This window comes from Propithecus coquereli, unplaced genomic scaffold, assembly GCF_000956105.1.
Source record: "Propithecus coquereli isolate 6110/MARCELLA unplaced genomic scaffold, Pcoq_1.0 Scaffold12, whole genome shotgun sequence".
Classification (NCBI taxonomy): domain Eukaryota; kingdom Metazoa; phylum Chordata; class Mammalia; order Primates; family Indriidae; genus Propithecus; species Propithecus coquereli.
The window spans coordinates 8294321-8308215 of NW_012136080.1; the positions used below are offsets into that span (position 1 = coordinate 8294321).

Consider the following 13895-nt stretch of genomic DNA (forward strand, 5'->3'; position numbering starts at 1 on the left):
CTGTGACACAGGCACGTATTTACCTGCCTAGCTCCAGGTCAAGGCAGGGACCACACCTGCAGCCCGGCCCCGCAAGAGGCACAACCCAGAGGCTGCTTTCGGTTTCCCGAGGGTTTCCGGACCTGGAACTACAGCCTGCTCTGCAAGCCCCGCCCCGATTGGCTGCCGCCCGGTCCCATCGCGTCGCTCCGCCCTAACGCACCTAGGTTCCGCCCCTGGGCCCTACTGGGATTGGCCCTTGCGGCCCCGCCCAAGCTCGGATTGGTCCGCGGTGAGACCCGCCCGCCTACCCACGTGGCCAACGGGACAGCACAGGGGCAGCGTCCGGCCATGGCCGGGGCCCGCAGGCTGGAGCTGGCAGAGGCCCTGGCTCTGGGGCCTGGCTGGCGGCATGCGTGTCACGCTCTTCTCTATGCTCCAGACCCTGGGATGCTCTTCGGCCGCATCCCGCTGCGCTACGCCGTACTGGTGAGGAGGGGGCGCTCCCGGTCACTCCCCCCTCTGCCCTGCACCCTCCCTCGGGCGTTTCTCTGGGGCATCCCTGCCAGTACCCGCTTCCTCTTCCCGCAGATGCAGATGCGCTTCGATGGGCGCCTGGGTTTCCCCGGTGGCTTCGTGGACACGCAGGACAGCAGCCTGGAGGACGGGCTGAACCGCGAGTTGCGCGAGGAGCTGGGTGAGGCGGTGGCCGCCTTCCGCGTGGAACGTGCTGACTACCGCAGCTCGCACGCAGGGTCTGGGCCGCGCGTGGTGGCCCACTTCTATGCCAAGCGTCTGACGCTCGAGCAGCTGTTGGCAGTGGAGACTGGCGCAACACGAGCCAAGGACCATGGGCTGGAGGTGGGACCAGCCTGGGACCCTGTCCCATTCCTGATTTCCCCTCCCCCCAACGTTTTCCCTCCTCCTGGAAACCATCTTGGGAGGGAGGTCTTTGCTGCTCTGACCTTGCCTTCTTCCTCATTCTCTTGATTTAGTTACATCTTGGTCATCTCTAATTTGGATGGTACTGCCAAATGGGCTCCCTGCAAGATCTCTCTCCACCCTCCCTTTCCTGGGCTCTCCAGAGAGCTTTCTAGAATATACCCATCCTACTCTCTCTACTTATCCCTATTGATAATGTGATAATGGCCAGGCATCCACCCTTGTCCCTTATTGTTGGGCCTCTGTTTTCCTTAGGAAGATGTGGCCCTAATATTTAAGGCTAGGGGAGTAGGGAAACATTGTGTATGAAGGACGTTCTCAAATTTTGACAAGTGTCAGAATCATCTGGGGAGGATTTTTATAACAGTAGCTACTACCAAAACTGCTTGGGGAAGAGGGCGGAAACTGGGAATTTGCATTTTTCAAACGTTACAAAATCATGCTGATACAGGTAACCTAAATACCACATTTCGACAAGGAGTTCTATAGAGCTAGGTATGCATCCTTGAGGCAGGAGCCACTGAAGTTGAGCATTAAGCTGAATTCCTTATCTTTGGTCATTTGCCTGTACTGGGTCACACCCACTAGGCTTAATGAGGTGTGAGCCTTAGGCCTGGTTCTGCTTGACGTTAAAGGGTGAGTGGGGCCTCTGCTCTAAAATATCTGCTGAAGAGAGGATGGAGTTAATGGGATCAGCTACCTGTGGTCCCAGTGTGTCCTGTCTCCTTCCTTTTACAGGTGCTGGGCCTCGTTCGGGTACCACTGTATACCCTGCGGGATGGTGTGGGAGGCCTGCCCACCTTTCTGGAGAATTCCTTTATTGGTGCTGCCCGGGAGCAGCTACTGGAAGCCCTCCAGGATTTGGGACTGTTGGAATCTGGCTCAGTCTCAGGCCTTAAGATCCCAGCTCGTCACTAGAGGCAACCCTCCGTGGACCCATGGAACCTGAGATAAGGACCTTGGTACTAAAGAGGGAGGGAGGGAAAGGAGAATGTTTTCTCTTCTGGCCTGAGAAATGATAGATGATATCAGATTAAAATAAGGATCAGTGTGTGTGGTATGTTTTGAGCAGCAGACCCTCCAACTGAGGGCATCAGGGGCAAAAATCCACAGGTCCAGGGGCTCTTGCAGATTTTCATAGCCTGCCTCCTTTCTGTATGTTTTCACACACAGTGACACCTTTCCCCCATCAGGTCCAGTTTGTCCGGGAAGTAGCATTTGTCACCATACCCTGCTCCTTGATGGCAAGGATCTTCCAAAGCAATAGCAAGTCTCTTCCCACATTCTTCTGTGGCTGCTCTCCAAGTTCTAGCCCAGTGCGTGTTTGCTGGGGAAGATAGAAAAGCAGAGGACCCTCTTTGCTTTTTGAAAGTAGTCATACCCTTGCCTGAGGGTTGACCAAAGCAATTAGCTTCTAAAAGGTGGGAGAGGGTCTCAGCCAATCCCCAATCCTTTTCTTCCCTGAAACTGAGGAGAAGGAGTGATGAAGTAGCTACGTGTCCTCGGACTTAGCATGGACCTGAGACCTACAAGTCCTGGTGCCTCTCCTCCAGAGCTTTCATCTTGGGACCCCTTAGACTCTGGGGACATCAGAAGCGAACTGACCCAGCCCCTGTCTAACACTGTTGTGCCAGAAAGAGCCTTCCACTATAGAGACTTATAGCTTGGCCTTCAGGTTCTTCACTTCTTTCAGCAGGTATCTTTTTTGTACCTATTAAATGCCAGGTTGTATAAAAGATACAGAGAGTCATAGGCCTTGCTTTCCAAGACTCCAGAGCAGGGGTGAGCAAACATTTTTTAAAAGGGCCAGGATGTAAACATTTTGGGCTTTGTGGACCACATGGGTTTGGTTTTTTTTTGTTTTTTTTTTTGTTTTTTTGGCAACTAATAACTCTGCCGTATCAAGAGTACACAGACAATTCATAAACAAATGAATATGGCTGTGTTCCAGTAAAACATCATTTAAAAAAGCAGTTGGCCAGCCTCTGGCGCATAGTTGGCCAATGTCTGTTCTAGAAGGGAAGATAAGATTAATCATTTTAATTGTGATGCCTACTTACTCATTACTTAAGTGTTAAGAAGGAAATAAACAAGGAACTGATACAGTCTCACTTTGGTACTTTTAACTTTTAGATGAGTGGTCTAAGGGGCCCTCCTTGGGGAACATTTAAGCTGAAGGATGAGAAGGAACTAGCCAGGTAGGAGTGTGGGAAGAATATCCCAGAGAGAAGCATGTGTCAAGGCCCTGAGGTGGGTAGAATCTTAGCAAAACATCCCAAATCTTAGTGCTTCCAATAGCAAACATTTTATTGTATTTCAACATTTTACGGATCAGAAATTTGAATGAGGCCCAGCTGGGTAATTCTGTTCTACATGACTCTAATACAGATTGTTAGAAAAGGCCAGATGATATTGAACTGGTATATACGGGCTATCTGGAATGTACAAGAAAGCTCTAGTCACAGGACTGGCCCCTTGGTAGGGATGGCTGGAAGGCTGAACTCAAATGGGAACAGAGTTCCTATATTTCGCCTCAACAACATGGTTGTCTTGGTAGATGAATTTCCTACACAGTGACTCAAGGCTCCCAGAGAACTCCAGAAAATCAAGGTGGAAAGTACAAGGCTTTTGATCTGACCTCAAAAATTGTGCTTTTGCCCTACTCTCTTGGTCAAGGAAGTCATCTGAGGCCACCCAAGATTTAAGGGTAAGGAACTTAGACTCCATTTCTTGATGAGGCATGAGGAGTGGTGCAGAAGACTAGCAAAGAATTGGTAGCCAACTTCAACCTAGAGGGGCATGTTGTAGAAATGGGAAAAAGCCAGTGTGATTAGACTACAGCAGGCCAGGGGAGATATAGCTGGAGAGGTAGGCGGGAGCGCAGTGCGACAGGGCCTTATAGACCATGTGAGGGGCCTGGTCTATGTTTCAAGGCAGTCAATCCCAGTGTTGTGTGGAACATGGACTGGAGGGGCTAGGAAAGTAAGGAGGAGACGGTAGCTCACATGGGAGATGGTGATGATCTGGGCTGGGATGGGGGAGGAGGCAGTGGAGATGGGCAGAGAGGATGTGTTTGAGAGACACTCTGCTGATGGCAGTGACAGGAGCTGCTGATGGACTTGTTGCAGGAGGACGGAAGTGAGAAAGAAAGAGGATTAAAGGATGACTTGTAGGTTTTGTGTGAATGTACAAGTTGTAGATGAAGGGATAGGCTGAGGGGTGGGTGAAAAAGTGTTTGAAGAAAACAGGATCAAGGTAGCCATTTGGGGCATGTTGAGACATAAATTTGTGAGTCATCTGCATAAAGACAGTCTGAAAACTTTGTTGCACTGGATGAGGTGGTCCATGGAGAGGGAAAAAGAAGAGGGCTAAGGAGAAGCCCCTTGGAAGTCTGCCCTTAAGCTCTGGGTGGAGGAGGAGGGCATGTAGAAGGAGACCAAGAGGAGAGAAGATGCTGTTTAAGAAAGTAGACTATGCAGAGTGCTGCTGAGGGTGTCAATAAAATAAGGAAAGAACTATCCATTGGATTTAGAAGCATGAGGTGTTTGATGACCTTGATGGGAGCAATTTGAGGAAGGGGTGGGTGTCAAGGCAAACTGGAATGGGTTGAGCAAATGGAAAGTGGGGGAGTGGGCAGCGTGAGAAATTGGTTGTCAAGGGGCATAGAGTGATAACTAGAGAGGGCTGTGGGGTCAAGGGTGTGTTCGAGGTGGAGGATAGAGCACATGGGTGTTGATGGCAACAGTCCAGATGGCAAGTGGGGAGAGCTGGCGGTGGGGTGGGGAGAGGGATTCTTCAGGGGCACAGTCCATGAGAAAGGAGTGGTGGGACATCTGCAAGGAGGAGAGACAGCCCTGCAGCATAACGGGCTCCAGAAAAAAAGGATGGGGCAAGTACAGAGAATTAGGATGGTTAAATGAATGGTGGGATGGTAACAGAGTTTGAATGTCTGCTTGGTGAAATGAAGCGAGAACATCAGCTGTATGTGGGTGGAGGATGTTCTTGGAAGGTATGAAGTAAACATTCACCTTGGTATGGAAAAGCAAGTTGATTAACGAAACATAGCAGAATGGCAGGGCAAGGCTGAGCTATGAGATGATCAGTTTAGGGTAATGTATACTCAGTGGTGTGTGTGCATTTGAGGGGGTTGTGTACTCACCTGTCTTCCCCTCACGGGAGTTTAGTTGCTGGAGTGGAGAGACGCAGATCTGGGTTTTGCTGGAGCAGTACAAAAAAGGCAGACAGATGCCAGGGAGTTAAAACGACATGCACAGGAGAAATTGTGGTGATACAATGCAGAGTCTAAAGTTTAATGTGGCTGAGATGGGAAAAGAAGATAGGAGCTGACATTGGAAAGATCTTAATGGGTAGAAACTCCAACATGGTGAAGAGTTGGGTGGGGAGGTGCATTTGAGCCACAGAGGAGTGGTTTGCAAATTGAGAGGTGGAGCAATCTCAAGTAGAGGCAGAGCCTGCGGTCCTACCTGGGATGGCTGGGCAGAGCTAGGAGATTAGACATAAAATGATGGAATTCAGGGATAGTGAGGCCAGAGGTAAGGAAGACCATCCAGTAGGTGACGAGGGAAGAAACCCAGAGATGTTGGGAGGATAGTGTGACCTAGGAGCCAGCATCCTTGGTGAGCAAGAGGAGAGACCAATGGCAGCTCCCAGGAGGAGAAAATGCCGATGATAGGACGGCAGCTCCCAGGAGAGGGGCTTTTGAGGAAGGGAGGGTGGGTGGTGTTTTGGAAGCTCAATGCAGAGCCATGAGGGCCCCACTGGCAGTTCTTGGCCTTTGAAGAATGAGGGTGGGTGGCGGAAGAGTAGCTGTGGAGATCACATAGATCTGAGAGGGCTGATTACTCTGCCTTTTTCTCCTAGCCTAACCCTGTCCCCTTTGTCAAACATTATCTAGAATAAACTCTCAGAGTAGGCAGGTTGGTGGTAATGGACATTGGAGTGGCTCCCCGGGGCCCAGCCTGTCCCAGCTTCATCTGGGCCTTCTGCCATCTCTGAAGGGAGGCAGGACCCTGAGGCTGAGAGATCAGGGCAGCCACCCCTGACTACACCACTAACATACCCCTTACCTCAGGGTCCGGTCCTACCCAAAATCAGGATCCAGAACTCATCCTGGGATGTCATCTGGGCCAGCCGTGTGTACCATGTTAAATTCCCTTTTTTTTTTTTTAATATTCTGGAGATGGTTGATGTGGAGGAGTGCATGTATTTCCTGTGTCATCCCACAAATATACCCTCCAAGTCTGCAGATTACTTCTCAGCGAGCCAGCCTCAAAGCATTTTATTGTTGGGGGGTTTGGGGTTTGCGTTCATTTCTGTCACCTAGTCCCTGCAGTGCACAGGCAGGCAAGTGGGAGGTGATAGAAGCTCAGACTCTGCATTTCTCCTCCTCTTACCGATTCTGTCCCTCCTGAGGTTTGAGTAAAGCCAGGGAAGGTGGCCACTTAAGCTTTCCTTGGCCTTGATAAGTCCAGTCATCTGGGATGGAAAGAAGATGGAGGTTCTTTTCAATTCTGAACCCCCTATGAACTGCTGTGCTGAATTTCAGCCAAGCGCTTGACCTCCTTTTCCTTATCTGGTTGATGAGCTGTGATTCCTGTGGTGAGGGTCAAATGAGGCAGCACTTGGGGTAGGCTTGGAGAGATGCCCCCAGCACGATTTAAGTATAGGATGCCATGTTTGCTTCCTGCTTCTTAGCACATTTGTTTTGTGGATTGCTAGTGGCCCCTGCTACCTCTCCCCATATACATATTTCTCTCTTTCAGAGTAATCAGGAAGATGTTTCCACTTCTCAACGTTACACTTTTCCCTCAAGTATTCCACTGCTGCTTCAGAGTAAACACTTTCAGGCTTCACGTTGTCCTAGCCAAGTACTCCTGAGTCACCCAGTTTCTGGCAAAGCTGCAGCTCCTCAGCTGGAACATTGAGGACAGAGTGTCTGCCTCCTTCCACACTTACTTGGGCCCAGTGAAACCGACAGCGGGCAAGGAAGAGGGGGACAAGGGAGGTTTTTATGATTTCAGTTTATTACACAGAAACATTTTTAAAACCCTCTACCTCAATCAGAAAAATGAACAGGAGGCAAAGGGCAAAAACAGAGGGAAAAACCTGTAGAGTGTATGCAAATGTCGGATGGCATCCGAATTCCAGCCAAAGTAAAAGATGCTGGACCTTCCACCCTTCTGAAAAGTGCAGAAGAGCTGAAGCTGGGTGACATATACTTACAACACTCAATTCCGAGGAAGAGGAGTATAGGCAGGGCAGAGGAAAAGGGAAACTCCCCATGGACTTAAGGTCCCAGACCCCACGAAGAGAAACCACATGGCCTTCTCCCTGGTCCCCCCACTTCCTTTTTAACTTGTTCAGTCTCCCTCCAGGAGTGGAGACAGTACCACAGAGGCCAGATGGGCAGAGAGGAAAACTGAAAGGTACCTCTCACACTCACAAAGCAACAATAGCAAAGGGACACACTGAAGGACGTGCAACACCTAAAGGAAGCTCCTCACCAAACAGCTCCCAGATAGAGGGGATGTTTCTGAGCCAAACTGGGTTTGTTTGCACGTGCCCAAGGGCAGGGCAAACACTAAAGCACCAGGTGTTTGTGGGGAGAAAGCCTTATTGTCAGGTGGCCTAAACAAGTAGATAGGAATAGGACTCAATCTGTCCTCCCCCTGAGCTGGGGGTTGGGGCAAGTTTTATAATCAAAGAATAATGAAGTGTGATCTCAGTGGATCCTGCCATGGGGTGATACCAAGGCTTGATGTGTCTGGGGCCTGCATCATGCTATACAGTGTTGGCTTCTTAATTCACTCCTGGCTCTTTTGTCCAAGGACTTAGGTTCCACCGGTGACTGCACACTGGATTCATCTGGGCATGCCCAGGATACATGACCTTCAACCTAGGGCTCCATGGCAACTGAAAAACAACTCACAACTTTGTTTCATAAAAGTTGAACCCGAGTGGTCTGAGGTTGTTACATGAGTCTGTGTATCTAGGCTTTTCCCCACAGTGCCCTGCTCACCTCGATGCACAGTAGCAAACCCAAGCTGCCCGCATCCCTTCACTATGGGCATGTTACCCTCCACAAGCATTCTCAGCTGATGCAGTGGCAATGGATACCCTCCTTCCATGCAGGATAACAACCCCTGGCCAGAGTTTTCAACAGTTATAAAAGCCCCTGGAGAAAGAAGTCCCAGGCAGTACTGTTCTCACTGAGTCCCAGACCTCCCACCGTCTTCAGGTGTGTGAAACACAGAGCTAGTACATTCAAAACATCCTGTTATCCAGCACTAATTTCAGGCTTTGGATGTAGGCAAGGGCCAGGTAAACAGAAGGGGAGGACAGGTGAATGATCCCCTGCTTGTTTGTGAGCAAAAGAGCAGAAGAATAGCCTCCAATTAACTTGAGTAAACAGGAAATATCCACATTTGCTCTGCTCTGAAAATACTACCAAATAGAAAAGGATGCGAACACTAGATGTAAATGATACAGAGCGTTCTCTGGAAGGTGTATTCTGAGGAGCAGAAGCAATATTTGCTCAGGGAGTTGAAGCTGAGCATGGACTCTGGAATGAGATGAAAGAAAAGACGGACCTGCAGAAACAGCTGGCAGCACCAAGGAGAGGATATGGGGAGATGGATCTCTCTGTCAGAGGACTTAACATTGCACTAGAAACAGCAGAGAGCATCACTGACTCTGGGAAAAGCTACGTCTGATGTGGAGAGCAGGCTTAAGAAAATCCCCTAGAGCCCTGAGAAAGGACAAACCTAAGTGACCAGAGAGAACATAGTAGATTCAAAGATCAGACAACAGAAATCCAGAGAATGGTTGATTGACAGAAGGAAAACATTAACAGAGAGAATACATGTCGTAGGGACATTTTAGAGGGAACCAAAAGAAAACTTCCCTAACCTGGAAGATACCACACTGCAGGCTGGCAGTACTCACTCCATTGGCGGCGGGGAAGGGGGAGCTAAAAACTGAAAAAAAAAAAAAAAAAATCAGAATATTTTTTATGTCAAGGACATTTGTAAGGTAGGAGGATTAGGTCACTGACAATAGTGAAAACTTCTTATCAATCCAAACTGAAATTCAAAAAGCATGAATATTACCCATGTACTCTATCTGGAAAACAATTCATGTGTTTTTTTTTTAAATTTTTTATTTATTTATTTTTTTAGCAATGTACCACCTGAATCAAAAGTAAAGAACTGATGAACAGGAAAATTATAAGAAATATGTGAGCTGGTTGTGAGCAGTGTCTCCTATTATGTACAAATTTAGTGCTATGTAATTGTGTTAATCGTGGCTGTCAAACAATGTTACCAATTGAGAGGAAACACGTGTAATGTAAAACTTAATAATTTGATTAATATCCTAGTCCCAAATCCTAGATCATTGTAGTAAAAGATAGTATGGAGGAGTGAGAAAGAAAGAAAAAATGTGCTAATTTCACTAGGGAAATGAGTCAGTAGTGATTGATTTCTGAAAGTGGTAAGACTCTGAAATGTTAGTATTTCACAAGAGATGCCAGAGCAATATGATTCTGGCTGAATATGAAAGGATGGGAAAGAATGCCAGGAATTACAGTCAAAAAGTAAGGAATCATCATGATATTAATACCAAAATTCAGTGTCAAAGCACTAGAATTCTTTAATTGATCAAGAGATTATCCACAGTGATCATATTACCACCAATTTCAGATTATGTACAACATAATCTACTGGAAATGTAGGGAGACATTCACAGATTAATTTGAGAAGAGTACAAACACATTTCCTTCAGTCCTTCAACAGATAAAATGCCGAAGTATAAATATGGATATCTAGGATCTAAATAAAATTAAAACATCTGTGGCGATGACAACATTTTGGGAGTACCTAGTGTGGCAGGCACTATTCTAAGCTCTTTGTGTATTAACATATTTAGTCTTCTAAAACAACCTTACTAGGTAGGGATACTATTATCTCCATACTCCATATTAAAAAAAAGAACCCAGGCACAAAGGTCAACCATACAATTAATATATTAATACTTTGCCCGAAAGATAAATAATGAACTCTGCAACTTCAAGCAGAAAATATACTTTGAAGGATCCAGGAAACATTTACCAAGTTAGTCTTATATAAGACCATATATTAATAAACCTCAGTAAATCTTCTCCAGTCTTCTATAGCCCTAGAAAATGATAGAGCACATACTATGTTCTGTGACCCCCATGTAGTAAAACTAGAAATAAATTACAGGGATAGGCACTCTGAAATGGCCTTCTTTGTGCTTTTTCATATTGTCTGAATCTATTAGAAAATGTATGAATTCTGTGATTATAAAATGACTTGTTAAAAAATAAAAAGGATGAACCAGAGGCATCTAGCTTAAAAAAAAATTTAAAAAGTAAAAATAAATAAATGAAAAGGAATTTTTTGCGTGTGTTTGAATTTATAGAAACCAGCCCAAACAAATCTAAAGAAACGAGAAAAGGATTCAGGGGCAGGTGTGGGACACATCCCAGGAAGACACTAAGGTAATCTGCAGAGCTGAGGGAAGATCTGTTGTCCAGCCCCAAATGAACAAAGTCAAAGTGGAGCCTGATGGACTGGGTTGGTCACGTGCTCACGTGGATCCTCCCTGTGCTGCCTGGACATATAATGTGATTGGCTGGGCCTGGGTCCTCTGCCCTCACTGTGGCCAGGGGAGTGGAGAGCTGTGATTGGCAGTGTCACCAGATCAAGATCTGGGGAAGGAGCAGCTCTCTGTGGAAGGAGGCAGTGTGTAGCACCTACACAAGTGGAAAGACAAGGCCAGGTGTTCCACCTTCCCCTTCATTCCAACAGGAGCCTTGTCCACAACATTCCTTAACACAGCCAGTAGAAACTGCAGGTGTCTCTCTTCAACCCTGAGCTTTGCTCCATGTTGCTGTGTGGTCTCCACCAGGATCATACTGTTCCGTGGAGGCATTTCACTTGCATTTTTAATCACCTCCTCTTTAGTTTCTTACCCTCCAACCCACCAGGGCTAAGAAAGGCATTTCATCTCAGGCTTCCTGGCAATGCAATTCCCACTCTCCTTGTCCCTTGCCACTGCCCCTCCGCTCCCCATCCCCCCACCCTCACACACATTTTGCCTCTCCAGCTGTGACTCTGCCTTTCTTATTTTTACTGTCACTTCCTAAGGGAAGCATGCTTTGACCCGGACCTTGCAGACCAGATTATGTTCACCCAAGCTCCTTTTCTTCAAATCACTTATTACAGATTTTTTATCATTCATTCGTGTGTGCCTCTTTGATTAGTATATGTTGTGCTCATATACTCAGCAGTGTTCTTGGTTAGAAACAACAGAAATGGATGCTGGTGTATTTATGGTTAATTTTACTTTATCAGAAAGGTATTGGGAAGCTCACAGTTTCAATGGGAGACTGGAGAACTAGGGTGAAGCAGGAACCAGTGTTGGCGAGGCATAGCCGACATCTTGCCTACTTGATAGTAGGCTTAGGATGCTGCCACCTGAGCCTTCACCACTGGACAGTGGCTATTATGCCATTGGCACCACCAATGGACACTACATTCATTACTATGCCACTGGCCCCTTAACTCTGTTCATCTACTCTATGTCAGTCATGAAATCCTCCCCATTCCTTTGCGCTAAGTCTGATTTGGCTTCCCAGGATAAGTTGGGCTCATTGAGGAAGAGATGGATCTATTAATAAACTCTGAGCCCCTCACTTGCACTGGTCCTCTCCTAGGAAAGCCATGTACAATAAGTTCACAAGTGCTTGTATTTGTAAAATTTACAAAAATATGAGTTGTGCATCTCAATCAGTTTATACTCCTTATTCTTTCTATTCCAATTTTGTGATACTACCCTTCCTACCAAGTGGCACTGGAGTGGTCTCAGGAATTCTTAGGATCTTGTTAAAAGAATGTTGAGGTAGAGAATCGTATATGGTTGGAGTGTGATATATGTATGTGGTTTTGTGCATATTTACATGATTGCTAGCTGTTCCAGCCTAGGAGAGACTCCCAGGAATATTTTGAGCATAACTGCATGATATCACATAAAGGTACAGGGCCAGAGATCATATTATCAGACAAGTGTGCCTTGTGGCATCCAGCCTGGAAGTATGAGGAGAATGGAGGAGAAACAAGGTTTGAAATTAATACTGCCAGAAGCTATTCTGTGCAAATTCTTTCACAGAACAATCTTACAGCTCATATATATAAAAAAAAAAAAAACAAAACTAATAAACCAACAGGAAAACTTGAGAAAAGTTTTTTTACATTTCACAAAAATTCTAAACATTTACATGATATTACCAATGACAAGTTGTGAAACCAAAAGAAACTATCAATAATTAAAAACATATTTTGATTACCATCCTAGAGAAAAAACTGAATAACCTTTCAATTCACCATGTAGAAAATGATGGTATAAAATTGTCATATGAAGTGTAATCAAATAGTATGCAACCAAAAAAATGAGGAAAAAATATTATAAAGACATATTAGGTAATTAATTATAATTTTATGTTATTTTTCTAGATTTTGTCATGTTTGTGGCATTTTTAAGCTTTTTCAAGTTGTAATTTGTTGTGAATTTATATTCTAAGTCAATCTTTCCTTTCATACCTAATTGTGGGTTTTTTTTCCCCTTAAAGAGTGTTCCCAAAGTTGTATCAGATTCAAGCCTCACAAATCGTAGTCCTGCCCAGGCATTGAGGCCTGGCGCCCTTTGCTATTAGGATGGAGTGGAGTGGAACAAGAAGTAGCTCTTTGCTATCTCACATTCCCTGAGGACCCTGATGCCAGGGCTGAGACTCAAACGATAAAGCTGGGATATAATTAAATAGGGAAATAACTGTCATCTGTTTGACTTTTTTTTTTCAGTTTCTAGAAATAACTCAAATTATTCTCTGTTTATGCAATAGATGATAATTTATCTAAATTTTCTGTCCTAGGCCTTAGGGGTGATGAAAAGGACAGAGGCGGGGAAAAGAGAGTAGTTGAATCCCAGTGAGCATAAGTGTCTGGGCAACGCTGGTGTCTGAACTTCGAGCCTTTCCTTGGTGTTAGTGTACTTAGAAGTCATGTGGAGGAATTAATATCTCTAAGGCAGTTGTCCTCCATGGGAGTGACATCCCTCCTTAAAAGATGTGTTCCAGTTACTATTGTCATGTAACAAATCATCTCAAAATTTATTGGCTGAGAATAACTACAATTCATGGTTGCAGTCAGATGGAGGGGGAAGCTTGAGCAGCTGGATGGTGACCAGGCATCTCTCTCCCTTCAGATAGTTTCAGGGCTTCTCTATGTTGGCTAGTTTGGCTTCCTTGCAGCATGGCCGCCTTGGAGCAGTCAGACAGCTTGCACGGCAGATCCAGGCTCCAGCATGAGTGTTCCAGCAAGCAAGATGGAAGTTGCATGGCCCTTTCTGACTTAGCCTCAGAAGTCACGCCACTTCTGCCACATTCTATTGGTTACAAACTAGATGCAAACTCACACAGACTCAAGGGTGGGAGGACTAGGCTCCAAATCTTGATAAAGGAGTGGCATAGCTCTAGAAGATCATATGGGACAGGATCATTCCGTGGCCACCTTTGGAAAATACAATCTGCCACAGGGTATCTCAAAATGTCTACTGCAAAAAGAGGTATTGGGGCTGAGTGCCCTTATTGTAGGCCTACCCACCTCAGTTCATCTCCCTATATACTCTTCAGATGGATCCAAGCACAAATTTGACAGGATTAAAATCAGAGGGTATCTGACAGTGGGTCTTGCTCTGGTGCTTGCCTTGACGCTCCTCTTCCTGCTCCTACCTCAAATGGGCCTGACAGGAATAAGGCTGCAGGAAGTGACAAATCACAAATTAGAAATCTCTGGATGCCAGGCGTGGTGGCTCATGTGTGTAATCCCCGCACTTTGAGAGGCTGAGGCAGGGGGATCACTTGAAGCCTGGAGTTT

The 13895-nt window shown here is 46.1% G+C and overlaps 1 protein-coding gene across 1 annotated transcript; it reads left to right on the forward strand.

Annotated features, from left to right (window-relative positions):
* Positions 1-302: 302 nt before the first annotated feature.
* On the forward strand, positions 303-1964 carry LOC105825726 (U8 snoRNA-decapping enzyme). Its single transcript, XM_012663612.1, has 3 exons — positions 303-468; positions 571-840; positions 1660-1964. Exons 1-3 carry the CDS (start codon positions 331-333, stop codon positions 1837-1839), a joined length of 588 nt encoding a protein of 195 aa, XP_012519066.1. The 5' UTR covers positions 303-330; the 3' UTR covers positions 1840-1964.
* Positions 1965-13895: the final 11931 nt, after the last annotated feature.

Excerpts from the sequence above, each read along its gene's own strand:
- LOC105825726 (XM_012663612.1), top strand. The coding sequence starts at position 331 with ATGGCCGGGGCCCGCAGGCTGGAGCTGGCAGAGGCCCTGGCTCTGGGG. Across the intron at positions 469-570 it reads CGCTGCGCTACGCCGTACTG|ATGCAGATGCGCTTCGATGG; the intron begins GTGAGGAGGGGG and ends CTCTTCCCGCAG. Across the intron at positions 841-1,659 it reads CCAAGGACCATGGGCTGGAG|GTGCTGGGCCTCGTTCGGGT; the intron begins GTGGGACCAGCC and ends TTCCTTTTACAG.